Source organism: Drosophila arizonae, chromosome 3, assembly GCF_054131065.1.
Source record: "Drosophila arizonae isolate 15081-1271.41 chromosome 3, UAZ_ARI_1.0, whole genome shotgun sequence".
Taxonomy (NCBI): Eukaryota; Metazoa; Arthropoda; class Insecta; order Diptera; family Drosophilidae; genus Drosophila; species Drosophila arizonae.
Window position 1 is genome coordinate 14,413,224 of NC_142923.1, and position 22,294 is coordinate 14,435,517.

At 39.0% G+C, this 22,294-nt stretch overlaps 1 protein-coding gene across 2 annotated transcripts; it reads left to right on the top strand.

Annotated features, from left to right (window-relative positions):
• The first annotated feature begins 2,444 nt into the window (after positions 1-2,444).
• LOC108612086 (lipase 3) lies at positions 2,445-13,993 on the top strand. 2 transcript variants are annotated; one of them, XM_018004983.2, is made up of 5 exons: positions 2,445-3,151; positions 10,854-11,031; positions 11,097-11,458; positions 11,548-11,706; positions 12,894-13,993. In XM_018004983.2, the coding sequence occupies exons 1-5, from the start codon at positions 2,909-2,911 to the stop codon at positions 13,602-13,604; spliced, it is 1,653 nt and encodes a 550-aa protein (XP_017860472.1). In that variant the 5' UTR covers positions 2,445-2,908; the 3' UTR covers positions 13,605-13,993. The 2 variants fall into 2 exon arrangements, with proteins under 2 accessions (XP_017860472.1, XP_089320332.1); XM_089464206.1 differs by lacking the exon at positions 2,445-3,151 and adding an exon at positions 4,199-6,101.
• Positions 13,994-22,294: the final 8,301 nt, after the last annotated feature.

Here is a 22,294-nt window from a genome sequence, read left to right on the forward strand (position 1 = left end):
TAACAACGCCAATTAAGCCAACTGCAAATTGGCCAAATAGACGCTGCAGCTTCGCCTCTGCGGCTGACCTCGCTCCTGGCCTGGATCGCGTGTCCATGACATTTTCGCTGTGGAATGTGCAAGACATTCGGCATGCCGTGAGTGGGGCAGGGCAACGGGTCCCATGGGTGTGAAAGCGTCAGGGGCATCTGTGCAGCTCATATGCAATTTAATATCGCCTTGGTTCACATGCGCATGGATGTTGTAAAAATGCATGTAAAAATGGTGATTGAATTTTATGATTAATGTTTATATTGCCTGCCATTGAGCACCACTCAGACTGAGACTGAAACTGAAACTGAAATTGAGATTGAGACTAAGACTCGCACTCAGACTCAGACTCTGGCTCGGCTCGAGTGCAGCCCTGACAAATTGGCCCAGGCCAAGGCCAACAACAACAGATTGCAACCGGGAAATCATAATGACGATGTTGATGATGACGATGACGATGATGGTTGCAAAATCTTGACAATAGTTGACATAGACGATGCGTCGCCCGATAAGTCCACATGCATAATGACTCGTAATCAAAACAATTGAAAATCGCTGCACAATTTCCCGCCCGTCAATCTTGAAATCAACATTTCGCTCGCATTTTGCAAATGAAACCGTAACGCAAGCTGCCTACCCCAAAATGAAAACTCCAGCTGAATCCCAATGCAGAAAGCGGGCGCTGCCAGCTGCTTGGTTAATGCCGTTTTCGATTTGGGGTGCAGTGGGGCGTGCCGTGGCTGAATAGATGGGGGTTTTGTGCAAATGCAATTACCTTGGCTGGAAACAGAAACTTTGGGCAGAGGCGACGTCGACAGCGGCGGGTAGCAGACGTAACATCGAATGCTGAAACCGAGTCAGTAAGACAGCAACAACAATGAACAACAAACAACAACAATAACAGCACACAGCAAACAACAATCGACGTATCAACTGCCCGCGGCACGAACTGAACAAAAATCAAGCCCACACGAGGCAAGCTGAGTGCGAAAACGAAAGACTTAGGCAAAAAACTCGCTTGGCACGCGCTGCACTAAAACAAAAAGTAACAACAATACCAAAAAAGCAACAACAACAAATCAAAATAATAGCAGCAACAAACGTCACGTCGCCAGCAGACAAAACAAACGTACAACTTGATAATATAATAGATCTCTGTTTGGCAGGCCGAGAGATAAAAACGGCCAAGTAAAAAGTCACGCTACCTGTTTGAGTGTGTCGCATGGGGGCGTCGAACATGTTGGATCCAAAGCACTGCCGATCCAGCACAGAGGCTAATTCATTGAGCTAGGTCAGCGCTATCAGCTGCTCTAGATCATGAACTCTGCATTTAAGCGGGCTTCAAGTTAACAATATGCGACCATGAAGGAAGCTGCTTATTAATGAAATGATTATATAAATAAGATATAAATATTTAGTGATAAACAGATATGTGAAAAATACAATAAAAATAAGTTGATTAGAATAATAATAGAAAATAAATAAAAATAAAACTAATAATATTATAATAATGAAAAATACTTCTTAGACAATCTTATTATTTTATTATTACTATTTTGTTTTTTGTTTTGTTAATATATAACAATTCTGTAAAGTTTATTGATAACAATGAAAAATATTTATTAGATATGATTCAAATTACTTTTTCAACTAATTTATTTTTTACGTTTTTATTTTAATATATTAATAGCAGCTTTTCTTAAGATTATTGATTTAATTTTTTATTTACTTATTTATATATATATATATATATATATATATATATATATATATATATATATATATATATATATATTTTTTTTTTTTTTTATAGATTTTTTGATAAAGTTAAATTTGCTTTTTTAACTAATTTCATTATTTATTTATGTTTTTAATGTAATATATTAAAAGCAATTATTCTGAAGTTTATTGATTTCGTTTGTAAATGCTAATTTACGTATTTTCATATTTATATTATTTTTATTGCTTCAAATATTTTTCTTAAAATTTAATTTAAACATATTTAAAAATTATTATATATATAATTTAAAACACTTTTATATTTTGTAATTTTTAATTTATATATCGATTTCTTTTTTGTATATTTATATGTATATTTATTATTTATTGACATACGTGATGCTTCTCACTTTTAAGCTAATTACTAACTTTCTAGTTAATAATTATAATTATTAGCTGAGAACCCAAATATACAAACAAAAAGAAAAACAAAAATAAATTGAAAGCTAAAACATTTCTTTGGCGCACACATAAATAGCTATAATTATTGGAGTACTCGAAGCCCAAGAGCGGCCCGCATGGAGGTGTGAGCCAACGATAATGCTGATCGGTGTCTGCTCAGCTGCAACATGTTGGCTTCGAGCTCGCTGCACTGCTGGCCGCAGCTCAGGCCCAGCCTGTCTGACGAGTCGAAGCCCATGCTTCGAGTCAGTTGAACATCGCAGCTCCAGCGGATCGGTTGGCCAGAGAAAACAGTTCGCGCGTGCGCGTTTCAGCTAGCTCACAAAGCCGTAGAGTAGACATCCATTCATCCACAAAACAAACGATAATAAGTGTTAATTGATCCTGGACTAAGCCAAGGATAACACATGCAACAAGTGACATAAGACATACAGCTCAATCATCAAAAGTGTTTTGCAAGTGAAGCTACTTTTTTTAGGGGGGAAGCCCATCGGCTGTAGATCGACGTAATCGTTACGCTTAGGTGCTAGCAACGGTTGCATTGCCAATTTAACGAGTGAGTGTTGTGCGTGTGTGTGTGCGAGAGCCTCTCTCTCTCTCTCTGTGTTTCTGGCTCTGTTTCTGTCTCCCTGTCTCTCCCTCCCTCTCTCTCGCACTCTCTCCCTCTCTGCCTGTCTGGCTCGCCGTTGATCACCAAATGTGGCCAAATAGTCGCGCGTGCCGCTGGGGCTCATGGCCAACGGCGCTGCTGTTGCACAGCCTGGTGGCACTTCTGGTCTGCGGCAGCGCCGACGCCTTCACAATACTCTCGCCCTTCAGCTACAGCTCGCTGAGCTTCAAGAACCTGTTGAACAGCGTCTTTCTCTCAAGTAACGCCAATTTGGCTGGCGGCGGACGCAACCTCAAATCTGATGTGCTCGAAGATGCTTCGCTGATAACGGTAAGTACCCACGCCTCGCCTCCCAGGGCGGCCGAACAATGCCGGGCAACCATAACTGGGCTAACCACAGCTAAAGTTGTTAGCATTGACATTTGTTATTGTTATTGTTATTGTTGTTAATGTCATTGTTGTTGTTATTGTTGTTACCTTCGTTACCTTTTCTGTTACCGGTTATTTTTCTCTCAGTGGTGGCTCTGGCTGGTGGCCAGATACAATTTTCTTGCGCTTCGGCTCAGCCAAAATTTTCTATGTTAAATAAATTTACACTTACCGTTTTTTGGTCTTCACACTGTTCGTTTAAAAGAAAGTTTTCTTCGTTTTCTGCAGTTCGTTGAACTTCGTCTTGTTGCCATAATAATAAGTTTCAGTGCTCCAGAACTTTATGCTGGGGGCCTGGAGCTCGCTCTAATCATGGCCAAGCACGTGAAGCACTCGCCCTTCACGTGCAAGTTCTTTGGTTTACTTGAGAGTGAACTCCTTTTATGGCCAAGTGACGTGAGCGAAACTCATCGGCGTTTGCCGACTGTTTGCCATGACTAGTGTGACTTATTGTTGGGTTTTATGGCTTGGTCGCTAATTTATACCGACGCGCTAATCAACACTCTAAATAGTCGCAAAAAATATAAAAATAAAGCAGAAGTCGAGTGCATTTCCCGGAATTTCGAAATGAAATGCTAGAGATGGACTCTGTAGAGAATATGCGAAAAAATACATATGTTGTTTATATTGATATATATATATCTGTGACAAATTTTTAAATAAATGGTGTTAAATAAAATGCCATCGAAAGTAAGCAAATTTCACATGAGTCGAATTAATTTAATACATGATTCTAATCGATTCATTTTGAAAGATTGTAGATCCGCTATCTAGCATATATTTAAAACTACTACTATGATATATTTCTACTAGAGAATTTTTTAATAATTAAATAAAATAATAATTAAATAAAATAGTAATAGTATTTTTATATAATATAAAAATAATTATAATATACAAATAATTCTTCGATAAATAAAACCTTTTAGTACTGGTTTACTAATTATTAACTTTGATTAACTGACTCTTTGACTAATGACTGACTGAAGAACTCTTACTGACTGATTGAAGGATTGACTGAGCTTAGGTTAAGATTGATCGGATAGCTAGGGTTTAGGCTTAATTTTTTATTGTGCGAACTAAATCTGTCAGCATCTAATATTAAAATGAAAAAAGAAGAACTATTTTTTTTTTCATTTTTATTTATTTATTTATTTTTTTTTTTAAGAGTCACAAAGCATATACAATGCAATAAATTATAAATAAAGATTTCAATCCAGTCATATATATAAATTTGTTAAAAATTTGTACATGCATCATAAACATGTACACATACAACATCAATTATATAGCAACCCAGAAAGCTTAGATAAATATAATAAAACGATCAACAAATATTTCTATAACCAAGTTCAAATGGAATATAAATAAATGTTATGTATTTGAATCAGGTAAATCTCAGGGCTGTAAAGGTATTTTACAATTGTGACCTTGGCGCCCTAACTGAGCCGTTAAGTGACCCAGTTCACGTGGCTGCAATTAGATCAATTAAATTCGGCTTCCGTTCACATAATGATTCCAAAGGCCGGCGACGCTGCTTAGCGTTTGGATTTTCTGAGGTCAAACTGATATTTGCATTTCAAGAAAATTGAAAAAGTTAAATATTAAAAGAAATCAAACAACATCGATCATTTGACAGCCAGCCATCAAGGGTATGGGCCAAAATTTGAAAAGCAAATATTGCAGAGGATTACAACACTCGCACACGGCTATAATAAAGGCGGGGTCAATAATGCTCGATAATGCCGAGCAGGCGAAAATTGACAAAGCCAATAAACTCGACAGCCAAAAAAGAAGAAAAGGCAAAGTGTTTATTGACATGGCAAGTAAACAACAATAACAAATTACCAAATAGAAGACTCTGTGGAGGAGGGTTGGGCGGCCGGTTACGTGATAACGTAATGTGCATTATGCGATTTACGTGCGTCGAGACCTGACTGGGTGATAGATAGTCGCTATGCGAGTACTGTCAACCTGGCTAACCATATTAAAGGCTGACAGACAGACAGGCTGGAATCGAAACTGAAACTGAATCCAAAACCAAGACTGAAACTGAATCTTATGCAAAGTCATGGCTGGGCTTTCGAATGCGGCCAACAAACTAAGCGAACCAAAAAGGCAAAGCCCAACAAACTCTTCAACAATTTCTGCACGTTGCCAATTGCATAATCGCAGGGGACCCAAGAGAGAGAAAGAGAGAGAGAGAGAGAGAGAGAGCTGAGGGAGAGACACCTTTAATGCCAGCAATAACAAATTGTAAATTGTCAACTACACACACACACACACAGCCACATAGGTACACACGTACACACAGGTACACGCACGTACATTATAATCAACATGCAATTAGGCTAACCTGTCGACTGGCTGATTGACTTTGAAATATGGGTTAGCAGCCCTCGCCTCACGTGCCCAACACATTGGCTTACCCAACCAAAGATTTCAGATCTCCAGAGCTATATCTCTCTCTCTCTCTTTCTCTCTCTCTCTCTTGCTTTGTCAACAAAAATAAGGAAATGCGATTGCAATAGGTTTTTTTTTTTCTCCTATCGTTTCTATTATATACACATATATATATTTTTTTATCTTGTAAGGTTTGGTTTACTTTTTTCTGCCTTTGTTTAGCTCCAGTTTTTTGTCTATTTTTTTCTGCTTGTTTTTTAGGTGCCTTAATTTGAATTTAAAGAGTTTCCGCATAGGTTTTTGCATGCCCAATGCGAACAGATTTGTAAATTATTGTCATCAACTTGATTACGTAGCTTGACAAATGGACAGCTGCAATTCGATTGGAATACCGACCGGAATTTAGAGGAGAGCATATGGGCAGCCACATGTAAACCTTTGACACAAGGTAGATTAGCAAGCTTGAGAAAATTATTAATAAAATATTTAATTTAATTTAATTAATTTGAAAAAAAAAATATCCTCATCAAATAAATAGATTTCTTTAAAAAAAATTATAATAATAATAATAATAATAATAATAATAATAAAATAAATAAATTAATAATAAAAAATAATAATATTATTATTATTAATTAAAGTGAATAATAAGAAAATTTATAAAATAATAATATTAAAAATGTAGGTCGATGATAAAAAAAAGAATTTAATTAAAATGTAATAAGCTCCAAAATAAACTTATTTTATTTATATTATTTGCATTGACTGGTATGTGAATGCCATAAAAATATATTCCAAATATTTTTTATAAATAATTATTTATTAGTAGATTTGTAAAAATTAAAATACCTTTAATATGGACCTTTTAAGTTTTCATTCAAATTTCTTACTTTTGTATATTTGTATTTCTTTATAAAAGGCTAAATTATTTTTTATATTAATCACAAAGTTATATGCCTTTAGGCTTTACCTATTGTATGATATTCGATCAATTTATAACTGTCGTTTGATCTAAATACAATATTATGATATATCGTATTATAATAGTCAATCGAGCTGCCTGATACGCTCTCAACAAAAGTTCAAATGTGATTAACCTTTTGTGTTTTGATGTCATCAAATTGATGTCAGGCCAACGAGCGCATGGCAAATGCTGAAGCATGGCAAAGTCGAGGCGCAGAAATATAAACATCTGCTGATGTACGCGGCACCTTGTATATGTATGTGTATAGGTTTATAGGAAAAACTGGTTAAGTTGTCGTCGAGACGTTTCGGACAGCTGACGGGTGTAAATTTTAATGGCGAGCAGAAATGTGCCCCGAGATGTCAATATCAAGGTCGGTTACAAAACCAGCACTGGCCAGATCGATAAGTGCTGCGGTTTCCTTGTGGTCGAATGCGAGAAATCAAAAGTGTTTTATGCAAATGAGCTAAGCCCATAAACAAAAAACATCAACAAATACAAAATGCACACACGTCAAATTTGCATTGACATTAACAACAACAATAATATTAATAGCAGCGACAGCAACAATACTGCGAATCCGTGTGTAAACAAAGCGCTAAAAGCCACGCCCCAATGCCGCCCAGCACATACACAGATTTAGCATGGACACAAACCACAAAACCAAAACACACAAACGAACCGCAGCTACAATTTAGTGGGTCAAGTTGCCTTCAACATGTGATAAACGAAAATTATGTTTCAGCTGCTAATCAACGCCAAAAACAAAAAACAAAAAAACAAAAAAAAACTAAAAAAAAAAAAAAACAATAAAAAAAATGAGTTAAAATTTTTTTGCCAGTTAGCGGAACAGTAAAAACCTAAACGAAAACTTTGCTTTTCATATTGACATAGGTCTCGAACAGCCAACTCTCATTTATTTAATAACAGTTTTGATCATTTATTTACTCAGTTTCATTTTAGTTTGTTCAAATGGCAGCTCATAAAATAAATATTTAAATATTTGTGTAATATTTCCATTGCAACTCGGTATTCAAAGTTAGTTTTCAAATTATTCGCTGGTTGAAGCATGATAAAAAAAAATGTAAAGTTTTAATATGCCAGCACTGTCGTTGGCGGTGGCTGAGGAGCTCTGAAATTTCAGTGAATTACAGTTGCCAATAAAATAATTTAACAAACATTTGATGCGATTACGCAAACAGTTCGCAGCAAACATTAAAACTCAAATAATTTGCTATCACTTATGTACGACTGTGAGCCATAATACCAAATGATATACAGTCGAATGTGTGCTGCAATGCTAGGACTCTTCTCTAGGCTCTTCATAGAATTGATATTGCTAGTGATATAGGAGTTTCAATACTAAATAAAATTTCGAGTAGTCCATTAAGTATTTAAGTTGACAGCGACTACATTAAGTCAATGTGGTAGCTTTTATAATTCTGCTAATATCGTGAATTATTGCTTAAAACTTTGCTTTAAATAAAAAAAAAAATAATAATAATAATAATAAATAAAAACATAAAAGTTAAAAATATAAAAAATATATATATATATAAATAATATAATATTAGCAAATAAATTAAAAAACAAATCATGAAAAAAAAATACATAAATATTATTAAGCAAAATTTAATTAAATGTCGCCTAGAATATCATAATTGATTTTAAATTTTTTATTTTATGCATAATATTTTACTTTCAGTTAATATATATTTTTTTTTAATCGTATGTTTTTTTTTTAGGTATTTATATTTATATTAGCTATTTATTATTTGGTTAATTTATTTTCAAAACTTATCAATAAGTGTGAAGGTAATATAAGTTCAGTAAACATCTTTAGTTCACGTCTAACTCTGCCAACAACTCCTTATTTTAGTTGATATAATTTAGCAGTTTCATGATAAATTTAGAAACAACTCAAAACTCAAAGTGTGCAATTAGTAATTTGAAATTTCACAAGCATTCAAGAGATAAAGTTTGGCTGCTTATATAATAAGATTTATGAGTGGCAATTTGCAGATTTTATCAGTGGACAGCAAACCAAATGTAAATGCTTAAATGCAGCTTGTTGCATTTTAGATTGCCACACATATTTTGCGTTGACTTCAGCGGCATTTCACAACACTGGTCGTGTAGCACGGCCCCAGTGACAGCTCCAGCGACAGCTGCCTGCCATGGGGATTGCCCGCCTCAGCACAGCTCGCGAGATGCGACTGCAACTTTGCAGTTTTATTTTCTTACGCTTCTTCTTTTTTCTCTTGCATTTTTGAAGACTTTGCCAATGTGCGAATGCGGCTTTAGCTAATATTGGCTGGGCCATTTTTGGCCGGCGCGAAAAGTGTGTCAAATTGTGTAGTCGTCGTTTATTTGCCAAGAAAAACAAAGGCGGCCGGTGTGGCCAGCTGTTGAAATAACACAGCTCCGGCCTTTTATTCTTTGCGACCACAAAAGAAATTGCATAACAAAGGCGCTAGGAAATGGCCAATAAAGAGAGAGAGAGCCGAAAAAAAACACCTAAAATTTATGCCTAAACATTGGCAAAAGCGTGAAAAAGGAAAGAAATATTTCAGTGGCTCAGTTTGCGGTACCACTTCCTCATGTTGGCCAACCAGCCGGCAAGTCAGTTGGCCAATGCAATTGGCAATACCTATTTAATGAGCATTTGTTGCTGCCGTTGCCTCTGTCGCTGCCTCTGCCTCTGCCTCTGCCGCTGCCGCTGGCCAAAGTCTCAGCTGTAGCTACTTCGATTCGCTGCCAAGGTTAATTAAAATGCCAAACAGCTTCAACTGTGCTTTTTATGCATGTTTACGCGCTCTCTCTCTCTCTCTCTCTCTCTCTCTCTCTCACTCTCTCATCCACTCTGACTCTCTTTCTCTTTGTTTTACTCTCTGGTTGCTGTAATCGCGTGTTTTTATTATTAATTTTGCAGCTATTGTTTTATAAGCCAACAATTATTTCGGCACCAACATCAACGATTGTATAACTCCCCAAAGACTTATCAAAATTATCACGAAACATTTAAAATCTATAAACATTATGCACAGGCGGAAAAAAAGCGCCACTGGGGGCACTCGCTATGCTCGTATGCCGTCATACGTGGCGTATGCGTAATACGTGACTCTGCTGACTGCTGCGTCACATTCGGCTGAAATTCTAAATCTGATGTTTATCATATAAACAATTGCAAACTATTCAATTAAGCTCTTCTTCTCTCTTCAATTCGCCTTTGCGTGTTAATAAAGAAATTTTAATTGGCATGCGAAACTGCGTGGGCGGCTCCGTTTTGATGCGGCACGGCGCATGGCAATCAAAATGGTTACGAAAAGTAATTATTACCGAAAAGGAAACATTTCATTTCATCACCTTGAAGTTTGCTTTTCATGAAAATTTAAATAAGCTTTATACATTCAAATTTAAGACTACACTCAGATGGATATATGAACATGACTGTATTTCATGTAGACCTTATATACTCAGTAGTATTAAATATATGCTCGAAAGTCTCTGAGCAACTGCGCATTAATAAATACTTATCGACAGAGACTGACTTCTCAGGGACCTAAATGCATTCTCTTTGTTTTTAAACTTTATCAGCTCCTTTTTAAATTTGTGGAAATCTCTCAGATAGTAATAAAAAAAAAAATTATTTTCTGCAGATTTATTTCTTCTCATATTCAATGCAATATTGATTATCATATTCACATTTGCAGCTAAGAATTTCGACTATTCAGATTATTCCGCTTATTTTTTCTCATTCTCAAGCAATCAAGAATCTCTGGCTTATTAATTTTATTGCCTCTTGCTTACACATTCTCTCATAGACTTCATATCCATTGCAGCTCATAAAATAGCTGAGCACAACAATTTACTGAGAGCAAGAGCTAGAGTTCGAGTCGGCTGTAGGTCGACCACAACAGGCGGCACTGGGTGTTGCAAGCCTGGCTGGCTGTGCAGGTTGTTTAACTTGTTGATGCTATAAATTAAAATTCATTAGCCCAAATTGCTGTGGTTAGGGCCCGCAGACGATGTCGCAGCTGGCAAACGAGCCGGCTCCACCTGAAGCCGCCGCAGAGTTATGCAAATTGGAAAAGCAGGCGGCGTATTAAAAAGGGGCAAGGGCTGGGTGTGGCCGCCGCAGCAGCAACTCAATTTCACACTGCCATGATTTGCACTTGCGATTCTAATGGAATTTCTCTTGGTTTTTTCCCGCATTGCTCTCGTCTCTTTGGATAGCCGAAATTAATACGCAAATACGGATATCCGTCGGAGACGCACACAGTGGTTACCAAGGATGGATATATACTGGAAATGCATCGCATACCAAAGAAGGGTGCCCAGCCGGTGCTGCTCATGCACGGCATACTGGATACCTCAGCGACGTGGGTGCTAATGGGACCCAAGTCGGGCCTGGGTGAGTCTCTATATGTATATCTCTCTTGTCACAACTCTATATATGCTAATCATCCATGCTCGCAGGCTACATGCTCTCCGATCTGGGCTATGATGTCTGGATGGGCAACTCGCGGGGCAATCGCTACTCGAAGAACCACACCAGCCTCAACAGTGACTACCAGGAGTTCTGGGACTTCACGTTCCACGAGATGGGCAAATACGATCTGCCAGCCAATATTGACTATATACTCAGCAAGACGGGCTACGAGCAGCTCCATTACATTGGGCACTCGCAGGGCACGGCCATATTCTGGGTGCTGTGCTCCGAGCAGCCCGCCTATTCGCAGAAAATCACCTCGATGCACGCCCTGGCGCCCATCGCCTACATTCACGACATGAAGAGTCCGCTGTTTCGCACGCTCGTATTATTTCTCGACTTCCTAACGGTAAATTCTGAATATGGTGCAGTCGCATCGATACGATTTAAACCAATTCCTATTTGATTTTTTCCTTTTTTTTTCTTCCTATTTGGCAGGCAGCGACGCGAATGCTGCGCATCACGGAATTCATGCCCAACACGAAATTTCTGGTGGACCACAGCCAGGTTGTGTGCCACGACAATGCCATGACGCAGGATGTCTGCTCGAATATCCTGTTTTTGGTCGCCGGCTACAATTCCGAACAGCTCAACAAGGTAATGTGCCCACCGGCCATTGGCGAAAGGCCCCCGGCCAAAGGCTTCCGGCCGATGACTCCCAGCCTCCCCCATGCTCAATGCAATTTTCGCGTGTTTTTTCCGAAAATGTTTGCGGGCATCGATTTGAATTCTCCCATTTGCACATTCGATACTCGCTGTTCTTCTTGTTATTGCTGTTGCTGTCCAGCTCGATTGGGGGTTGTGTTCATTAAGTTGGGACTTCATTTGGCTATCCATTGCGGTACTTTGGGCGTGTTTACCGTCGATGTGATTAAGTGCAGTGGGCCGTGGGCTATAGCTGTAGGTTTCTCAGCTTGACAAACGGTTTTTAGTCTGCACGAACGAGAGGAAATGGAAGAGGAATTTTAGCTGGAATAAATACTGCATAATTTGTTTAATAACTTAATTTTTTTGAAATATATATTATGTATTACTTAGGGCAGATAGTTTTGTCAAGCTAGCCTAAAGATTCTCTTATCCACGTTTTTCTCTGTAAATCTTTCTTTTGATTTCCAAATCGCTTTCCTTCAGAACGAGTCTATCCGTCTCCTTTTTATCGTCCTCAATCTTTATGTCTTTCTCTTTCTTTTTCTTCCTCATTATTTCCTTTTCATTCAATCTCATACATATTTATCTATCTCTCTGTCTTACTGCCTCTCTCTCGCTTAAATGTTACCCTTACACATCATCAACCAAATCTCATTGTCTACCACAACTGACAGTTTTAGAGCCCCTCAAATTTGAAGTTATGGTCCACATAGTGGAATGGTCCACGCCTAAGCAGCTGCATGGAGTGTTATGGCATCCATTGCATAGAATGGTGTTATTCTCCATAATGCCATTGATTGCCCCCACTCTGTGCCATTGTCATCGTCGTTGCTTTGTTGTACGCCTGGGGGTCGAATGAACAATCAAGTTAATCAACTGACAGGTGGCTAGGTGTAAGCGTTGAGCCACCAACTAAGGGGCACGCATGCCAATTAGGCAATGTTCTAATCCTTGACCAGGTCAGCTTTGAATAGATACAAGAAGAAATACTTTGGGTGTTGTCAAGGGCTACAGTTCGTATGCGTAATATTTTAGCTGAGTCGACAAAAGAGTTGGAAAATATATTTCAACTGTTTCCACCCATCTATTTCTAGACTCTGCTTGCGTTTTATCAGTATTAATATCTTCTATCCTAGACTATGCTGCCCGTCATGCTAAGCCACACGCCTTCCGGCGCCTCGATCAAGCAGCTGGAGCACTTTGGGCAGCTGATGAAGTCGGGACACTTTCGCAAGTTCGATCGGGGCTATTTGAGAAATCAGCTGGAATACAATCGCATGACGCCGCCCGACTACGATCTGTCCCGTGTCAAGGTGCCGGTGGCGCTGTACTACTCGGTCAACGATCTGCTCGTGTCGACGACGGGCGTCGATCGGCTGGCCAGGGAGCTGCCGAATGTGATAGACAAATATCTGGTGCCGATGGAGCGCTTCAATCACTTGGACTTCCTGTGGGCCATCGACGTGAAGCCGCTGGTCTACAATCGCCTGGTGCGGAACATACGACGCGTGGAGAACCAACGGGCCAAGCTGACAGCCAATTTGGCCAGCTTCCTGGCCATGCAGCTGCAGCGTCAGCAGCAGCTCCAGAATCAAATTCAAATGCAGACTCAACTACACTCAGCCTTGCCGCCCAATGTTCACTTGCCGCATCGAATCGACCAGGGCTTCATGATGCCAACTGCGACTGCAATGCCGCTGACAACAACGACGGCAGCAACGATGACAACATTAACGACAACACCAACAACACCAACAACGACGACAACAACACAGGAAACGGCAACTATAGCTGAGGATGTGATGGAGCCAACAACAACAACATTTCCATTCGAGTTCGCCGCGTGATTTGTCCTCTGCTCCAGGTTCAAGGGCAAGGTTCTATAACTTGTGTAATTTCATTTGACTGTGATGACATTTTAACAATTTACGCTCTGATCCCAGCGTCTAGCTCCGACTCCTTCCCTTTGGAGGAACAGACGCAGCTACATCAACTCAGGCACGCCCAGCATCCATTCACATTCATATCATATTCTTGACTAGGCGCAAGCACAGCTCTCTTCCATCCATCCATCCACCCATCATCCGACCACAATATACTGGAGCCCATTCGAAAACTCTATTTACCAGATTTTACCTAGTAACTATTTTCGATGTTGCCCCCGTCTGCAAGCGTTTTATTTATGTATGTGTACAAATTTATGTATTTTTAATAATAAATATATTTTTTAAGATAACTTGTTTGGAGTTTCATTGAGGTAGTTGCGGGAATTAATGATTGATATAATGGAAGAGTATATGAGAGCTGTGAAAATTTTGTAGGACTCGATTTGTTGAGGTAAAAGATCTAAGTTTCTAAACTTATTCAGCTGTTTAAAATCATAATGAGCTGAAAAAAATAATTATTTTTATTTATTTAAAAATACCGGACGTCATTCAAAAAGTAGTCAAAAAATGTTGTTGCTTGCAGAAGTATTTCCCTATTAAGTCATTGAACCGCGCTTTAAATTGTAAATTACATATTAATAATCTATCTTCATAAACTCTTTAATTATATTCATATATTGTTTAAATTTCAGAGTTTTTTTTATAAAAATGTATGGAATTAATTAAAGATATTCATAAAGTATGCAACAGCTTAATGCCACCGCCACCTTAAATTATGCAATAAAAATGTGTGCGCGTTTCAGGCGCGTTTTTAAACGCGCACACACCGCAGTAAGCTTTTGATTGTTGCCCCAGCTCAGCCAGTGCTAAATATTGCATTTGTGGATGCAGCTCAACATTTAATTGCAACTTAAAATGCAACTCATTTCGACAGGCGGAGCGAAAAGTTTATGCGTCGCAGCGGGCAGGAGCCGCCCGGGTAGGCGCCCCGGGGCAGCTGTTCCAAGATGGGCTTCAAGCCACCCATCCTGGGCCGGTAGAGCTGTGCACTTTGGCGACAGGCTGTGGCTGCATGCCAAACGAATTGCCATCATTTGTTGTCGTCCTTAGAGAGTCGCAGCAAAGGCGCAGCAGTGGGAGGCGCGTTCAGGACCGTGGCTGCCGTTATATTGCTTTGCGTATCAACAGTGCGCAAACTTACCTGGCGCACTGTCGCTAAATAAACACGCAAACAGCCGCATTGCTTGGGATAAATTCGAAACTGTCTCCCTCTCTCTCACTCCCACGCTTTCTGTCTCTTTTTTTTGAGCATGCCTGCAACACTCTGCCCGTTAGCCAGTAAAATAAAAAATATTGACTTGACGACTCAATGGTACGCGCCTTACTTCATCCGGGCACTGTGCGCCAGAAATTGCATTCGTCTCTCATTGAAATTGAAAAAGTTGAACAATAAAAGACAATAAAAGTCAGATAGTTTTACTTATGTCTCATACATAACCTTAAATTTTTATTATGATATAATTTATTTTATATTTTTAAGCAATACATAGTTAGGGTAAGTTAAAGTCTAAATATCTATCCAATATAAGGCACATGCAGATACTTCATAGACTCTCAGTCAAGTCGAGTTGATTGTGTCAGCTCTATATAGATGCCTCACAAGTCAGTTTGAATGAAAATCTAGTCTTAACTTAATAAAAAAAAAAAGGATATTATATTTCAGCGACAGCAAAAAGTTTTCAATTCTTAACAGTTATCATTTCATATATATATGTATCTGTTGCTGAAATATAATATCTTTCTATATTTTTTTTTATATAATAAGATAATAGTTAAATAATAATAATAAATAATAAATCATATATTATATGTTAGATCTGAAGTTGCTAAAAGCCTTAAGCCATTTAATTTCCTTTATTTATTCCATTCCTCTCTCTCTCTCTCTCTCTCTCTCTCTCTCTCTTACTGTAGCTACAATGGCGGAATGTGCAACTGACACAAATACAAGTTTAATTAGTTGCAGTTGTGCAGCCCACATGTTTGCATTGCCTCTAACTAACTTTTGTAGACAACCAGTCAGTCTCTTTCTACAACCCTCTCACTCTCACTCTCTCTCTCTCTGTATCTGTCTCTTTTTGCTGCGTTGTCTCTTGTTTATCAGACTTTTGCGCACATTTTGTGTGCTCTTTATTTGCCTTTGCACACAAGTGGCACAAGTTGCTTCGATTTGCCAGTGCCACGCCCATGTTGCCCTTCCTATGCTGTTCACTTTGCCACTCTTTCCCTCTCCCTCTCTCTCCCTCTTTCTCGTTGTGTAAACAAGGCATTAAGTACAACAAAATAATTAAAGTCAATTAGTGGTGCTTGCCGTGGCACATTGCGAGTCCTTGGCTTGGCTTTTCTCTTGACTTCCTTTGGCACATAATGGCATTGTGTTAGCCTCTCGCTAACGTCATTAGCTGTAGCTGCACAGCTGCAGTGCATTTGCTTCTGGAGAGTAAATATACAGCATCATAATTCACTTGAAATATTCTATGAAATTATTGTTAAGCGAGTTGCCTCTCAATGGGCTTTAAGTATTTTATTTAAGCCGAGTCTATCAATTGAAATCCACTTGTGGAGCAAAGTTAATATTAATTCCGGCGACTGGCAGCCACACAGGGGGCTTCCCATTAATCAGGTATGAAACGCTGTCAACGCTGCTTTTTATGCCTTTTTTCCAGTTAATTGAATTACCAGCACAAACAATACAATTTTAACAATGCTCAAACTCTGCAAACGACACAAAAATGAAAAAAAAAAAGCATTCACACACACACACAACATTTTTGTATGCAATTATAATGCGCTTTTATGTTTTCTCTTTACAGTATTCGACATGAAAACTTTTTCAAGTGGAAGGTGAATTGCGTTTTTAGAAACAGTTGCAACTTTCAAGTTGTTTGGAAAATTTGTACCTCGAGTATCTGAAGTGCTGCTCAATGCCAATGCAATGGCGGACAATCCTGCGGGGAGCCTATTGTTATCCAATAAATACAAATTTTGGAACACTGAAAAGCTTTTTTATACTCACTCAATTACTTGAAGAGCTGGAAAGAAGAATATACATTCGGGTTGACCATCCAAGATCAAAAAGCTATGACGAATATGTCCACGCTCACTAAGGGCGTGGCAATTCCAATCTGAAAATCCAATCTGAAAATGATGTGGATGCAAATTATCAAAAAGCAAAAGTTTTAATTCTGCTAAAATTGTGAGTAGGAATTTTTGTGGAAACCGCATTGGATTGCAAATACACTGACTACATCTTTTTATCTTTCAAAATGTTTTTCGTCAAATAACATAAATATTTTTGCATAACTTTGGGGCTATATAAAATCATTATAAATAATATACGAAATATCATTGCATAGCTCAAGGGGCTGTCGTCGCCATTTCAACTTTTCTAAGATGTAGCAGGCGACCAGAAGTGAGTTGCAGAGAGAAAAATTGTAGCTAATAGTGAATTAACATAACACTGTTCAATTTCTTCACACAACAGCGCATTTCTCAGCCCCTGGTACTTGACCAAAATTTCTGTTAAAGGCGTTCAGGCTTCAATCAGTGTCAGTAGAAATAAGTGAAAAATGTTTGTTATCGTTAAGTTAACATAGTCATGTTAACGCACTGTTCACTGGTAATGTCATGTTTTGTAGCATTTTAAATATAAATATATAAAAAAAAAAAAATATATATATATATATATATATATATATATATATATATATATATATATATATATATATATATATATATATATATATATAATAATATATATATATTTAAAATGCTACAAAACATGACATTACCAGTGAACAGTGCGTTATATATATATATATATATATATATATATATATATATATATATATATATATATAATTTATTCAAAATCCCCTTCGCTCTTAATTTTAATGTATGCAAAAAAAAAAAAAAAACATAAATTAAATGCCTTTAGTATAGGTGTCGAATCTGCTTATCTTAAGTTTTACATCCGCATATCTAAACTTTAAATTGATTTTATTTTCTAATATTTACTGCATATGTATAGAAATAATGGATAGGGCAATGCAACGTTTGCCGGGCCAGCTAGTGTATAATAATAATAATAATATATGTGACAGCGAAACTATCTGAATTTCCAAAACTTTTCTATAGCGTTGCCAAACTTTTACAAACTTATTTTACTCCATATCACGACATCAACATGATCCGGTTCTTTTTATTTCCCACTGCATTAATTAGCTCATATCTGGCCGCAAAAGTGACCAAAACAGTTGCCATTAAAACTTGAACAACAGCATAAATATTATCGAACAGCAAAAGCAGGCGAGAGACTTTTGTGTCAACTCGACAGAAAATGTCTGACCATTGCCATGGCTAATAATGCCAACAAGACAAGAGCGACAATAATAGAAGACCATTGTCATTATAACAACAACAATGATGATAATAAGCATAATAATAATAATAATAGTAATATCGACGAACTATTGAACGACTTATTTTTTGGGAGTTTCTGTTGAGCTCAGCGCAAAAATTTGCAGCTAAGCAACGTCCAAAATAAAAATAGGAAACAAAATCGGAAATGCTTTTGACCACTGGGCGTTGCGTGTGTTTGTGTGTGGGCGTGGGCGTGTCTAGCAACGATTATGCTAGTATGATTTATAGAGCAGGAGCAGTTGAAGTTTCTGCCCGCTGCTCGTTGATTTTTACGAGGCGCGCGATAAGAACTAACGAGAAAAGTTGCAAGAGAATTGGGCGCGTAATCGCCTCTAATGAAGAGTCCTGCGAGCGCTCGAACAATGGCTAACGAAATTTGTCATCACTCAGGTGGCTGGCAGTGTAAATACTGTCGACACCTTTCGGCTGACGCCAAAAACTTCAATGGCATCATTAAAATGCGCCGCCAACTGGGGACGGAGTCGGAGCGGACAGAGAGGGGCGAGCACTCACTTAAATTGAGCTGGCAGGACACTTGGCCACTTGGCCACTTGGCTGGCAGCCAGCATAAATATGACTTATAAAATGTTCGAAAAGGACTTTGGCAAGCAAATTGGCTTGTCAAGCAGCAAAGTGGCTGAAGTAGCGCAGCAGTCGCAGCGCAGTCAGCGCGGCTCCCAGAAGGATACCTTTGTGAATTTTGTAGATATTTATGGAAAGCTTGGCTGCCATTGTTGGCCAATGATGAATTGTTTGATGGCAAGGACTCGCGCTGCTCGATGCTGTCGAGCGAAATACAAAATATTAATTGTTAATGCCAAATCTCATTAACAAGAATTGCTCCTCCCGCACCACACAATGTTATGTTATTAACAGCATTCTGTTGTGTACTGCTGAGTACTTCCTCTCACACACTTGTCACTTGCCTCTCCTGGTACTGACTTTTCGATACAACTATATATTCACAATACTATACGAGCGACACAGCTCTAATCTACAAATAAAGACGAGGAAACTACAAGCCGGTCTTTTACTTATCGGCGACGCCATCACTCCAACATTTGGTCCTTCGAGCCGGATCTTCATCCACCTTCACACCAGCATTCCATCGGCCGTCGAGATAAGTACCCCATTCTTGTCTAGAGTAGTACATACATATATATGCATAAATACACTGGCACCTCTCATCCGCCTTCCCTTGTATATACATATATATGTACTAATCTAGCAATATTTCGACTACATGCCTATATGTATATATTCTTATATATATAGATATGTATTAAGCTGTGTTTAAATCCGATTAATATTTATTAACACGAGAAGAACAATATCCTTTGTTGATCGTTTAATAAATTTATTTACATATTCTGCCTTTTCATCCATCCGCACATACATACATATGTACTCATATACATATGTAACTAGTCGCCGGCTGCAGAGAGACATATATATGTATACATACATATATACATGCTCCTCGCTCAACTATTAAATAAAACACAGTATCCTTTGTTGTTTTTAATAGTTTTATTTTGCAATTTAATAATTAATTTCTACTAGTTTTATTTATCTATTTGCTAATTGTGTGTCCGCTTTCTTCTGTTTGTACGAACATACGCTCATACATACATACATTCATGTATGCACATATGAGCATCTTGAAACTTCTTCATATTTCACTCGCGTACAAACAGCCCAGCAACACAATTAACATATAAATTCACAATAGCAACTTCCACATACATATACACTACACATTTACTAAACAATAATCTTAAATTGTTAAATTGGTTGTTTTGTGTTGTGTCCAAGCAGCTGAGATCGTCACTAGTATCGATAACATTTTCAATAGCTATCAGCGGCCGCCACAATTTCGTAACGATAGTTGTGTCACGATCAGTATTTATCGTATTTCAAAGAGACATTGTAAAGCAAATTTAATTATTAAATTTATCCTAATTAAAATAATTAATTACAAAGTCGAATTTCAAATTAAGAATTTGATTATTTAATTTATCCTAATTAAATAAATTAAATTTTTTGCCTTTTCTTCTTCTTTGTTTTCGCTTTACTTGCAACAAGGCAATAATTCTTTTCTAATTTGCTCTACGTTCAGTTGACAACATTCTTGCTCTTGTCAACTGAATTACTTTGTTCTTTGAGTTAATTTCTGCCTCCATATCAGAAATTTCCAGCAGCTAACTTCTAGTTAGCATCCATGTCTGATCGTTCGGGTAGAGCGCAACTTAGTGTATCAGCTTCGCGTCTGATCAAGCGCAGTGCCTCTGCATCACCCATTCCGTCCGGGAAACCGCAGACAAGTAGCACTTTCAAGCGTAGTCCGGTCGTCACCCGATCCAGTCCAAAGCCCGCAAGTCCGTCTAAAATGTCGTTGTCTGACTTCATCTCGGCTGCGGATAGGCTCATCAAGTTTGAGTCGCGCATTGACGGTCCCGGAGACTCTAACGCCACCCAGGCGGCTCAGCTCCGAGCATTCGAGATCCGCCGAGATCGGGTCAAGGCATTGTGGGATGATGTTGAGCAGCAATATAAGATCTGTGCCAGAGCATTGAGCCAAGGGGCGAGCAGTGGCGAAGTTGAAGCCATGGAGGCCAAGTTCGACAACTGCTACGCTGTCTACGAGCGGTGTACGACCCACCTGAGTGTACAGATCGATGCACTTTCCGCATCGAGTACACCGCCCGCTCCTATGTCCGCTCCTTTCGCCTCGTCTGAAGGCTGTCGCCTTCCACCCGTTGATATGGAAGTGTTCCACGGCGACTACTTGCGCTGGCCAACATTCCGCGATCTTTTTACTGCGATCTACATCAAAAATCCGTGTTTAACTCCGGTGGAAAAGCTATTCCACCTTAATTCGAAAACAGCAGGCGATGCAAACGCACTAGTCGCAGAGTATCCTCTCACAAACGACGGCTTTGCATCGGCTTGGGTCTCTTTGTGTGATCGGTTCGAGAATAAGCGGCTGTTAGTCAACAGCCAGCTTAGAACTCTTCTCAACCTTTCCAAGATCACCAAGGAATCAGGCTCCGCTCTCAGAGAGTTGCATGGCACCATTCATAGATGCGTCACTGCAATCGAGCATGCTCAAATCTCTACGGAGAATTGGGACTGTATCCTTGTGTTCGTGTGCACATCCAACTTGCCAGATCACACTCGATCTCTCTGGGAGCATTCATTGACACGAAAAACCGAAATCCCAGCCTGGCAGGACGTTAGTCACTTCCTTAGCGAGCGCGCTCGTGCTCTTGAGGCTATGGAAGGTGACCGTTCTGTTCCAAAAGTTCCAAACTCAACTCCGAGATCTGCGAACCCTGCCTTTCCGAAACGACTGAACTCGTTCAGAACGCAAGTGGACACAATCGGTACAAGGTGCGATCTGTGTTCAAGAGAGAATCATCCAATCCGATTCTGCCCTCAGTTTCTCCAACTATCCATTCATGAACGAGAGAGTTACATAAAATCAAGGAAGCTTTGCCTAAACTGTTTCGCTAAAGGTCACCAGTTACGAGAGTGTACCAGTACTCACAACTGTTTCACGTGCAATGGTCGACATAACACCCTACTCCATAGGGACAATACTCTTCGGACCGCTGCTGCCTCCGCAACAGCTATAGCTCCGACTCGTACTCCAGGTATGTCCAACGTCCAAACGTATCTGGCTGCCAACACGCGAGGTGTCCTCCTCGGCACGGCGGTGATTAATATATGCCACTTCGGCGCAACCTATCCCGCCCGTGCTTTAGTCGACTCAGGGTCCGAAGCGACTTTCATTTCTGAGCGACTGTTCCATAATATCAAGTTGCCCTTCAAATCCGTGCATACTCAGGTATCCGGCCTGAATCAAGCAGTGACAGCTGAGGCACACAAGCTATGCAACTTTGATATTGGTTCTCCGTTTGTAATGGTCGTAGCAGAGTTATTGTACCTAAATAATTGCAGTGCATATCATTCGCGACAAATGTGTCGCCTGCACTGCAATGACCGCTGAGCGGCCCAAAAGCGAGCCTCGAGAGCGAGCTTTTGAGAGAAACTCTCAAAGCTTTGGGACTCAGCGGGCGAATTGCACCTATCTTCGCGTCTCACTTTCCAAGAAGAGGAAGAGAGGAGACTGGAATGGGGGACTATAAAAAGAGCCACATGGGTCAAAT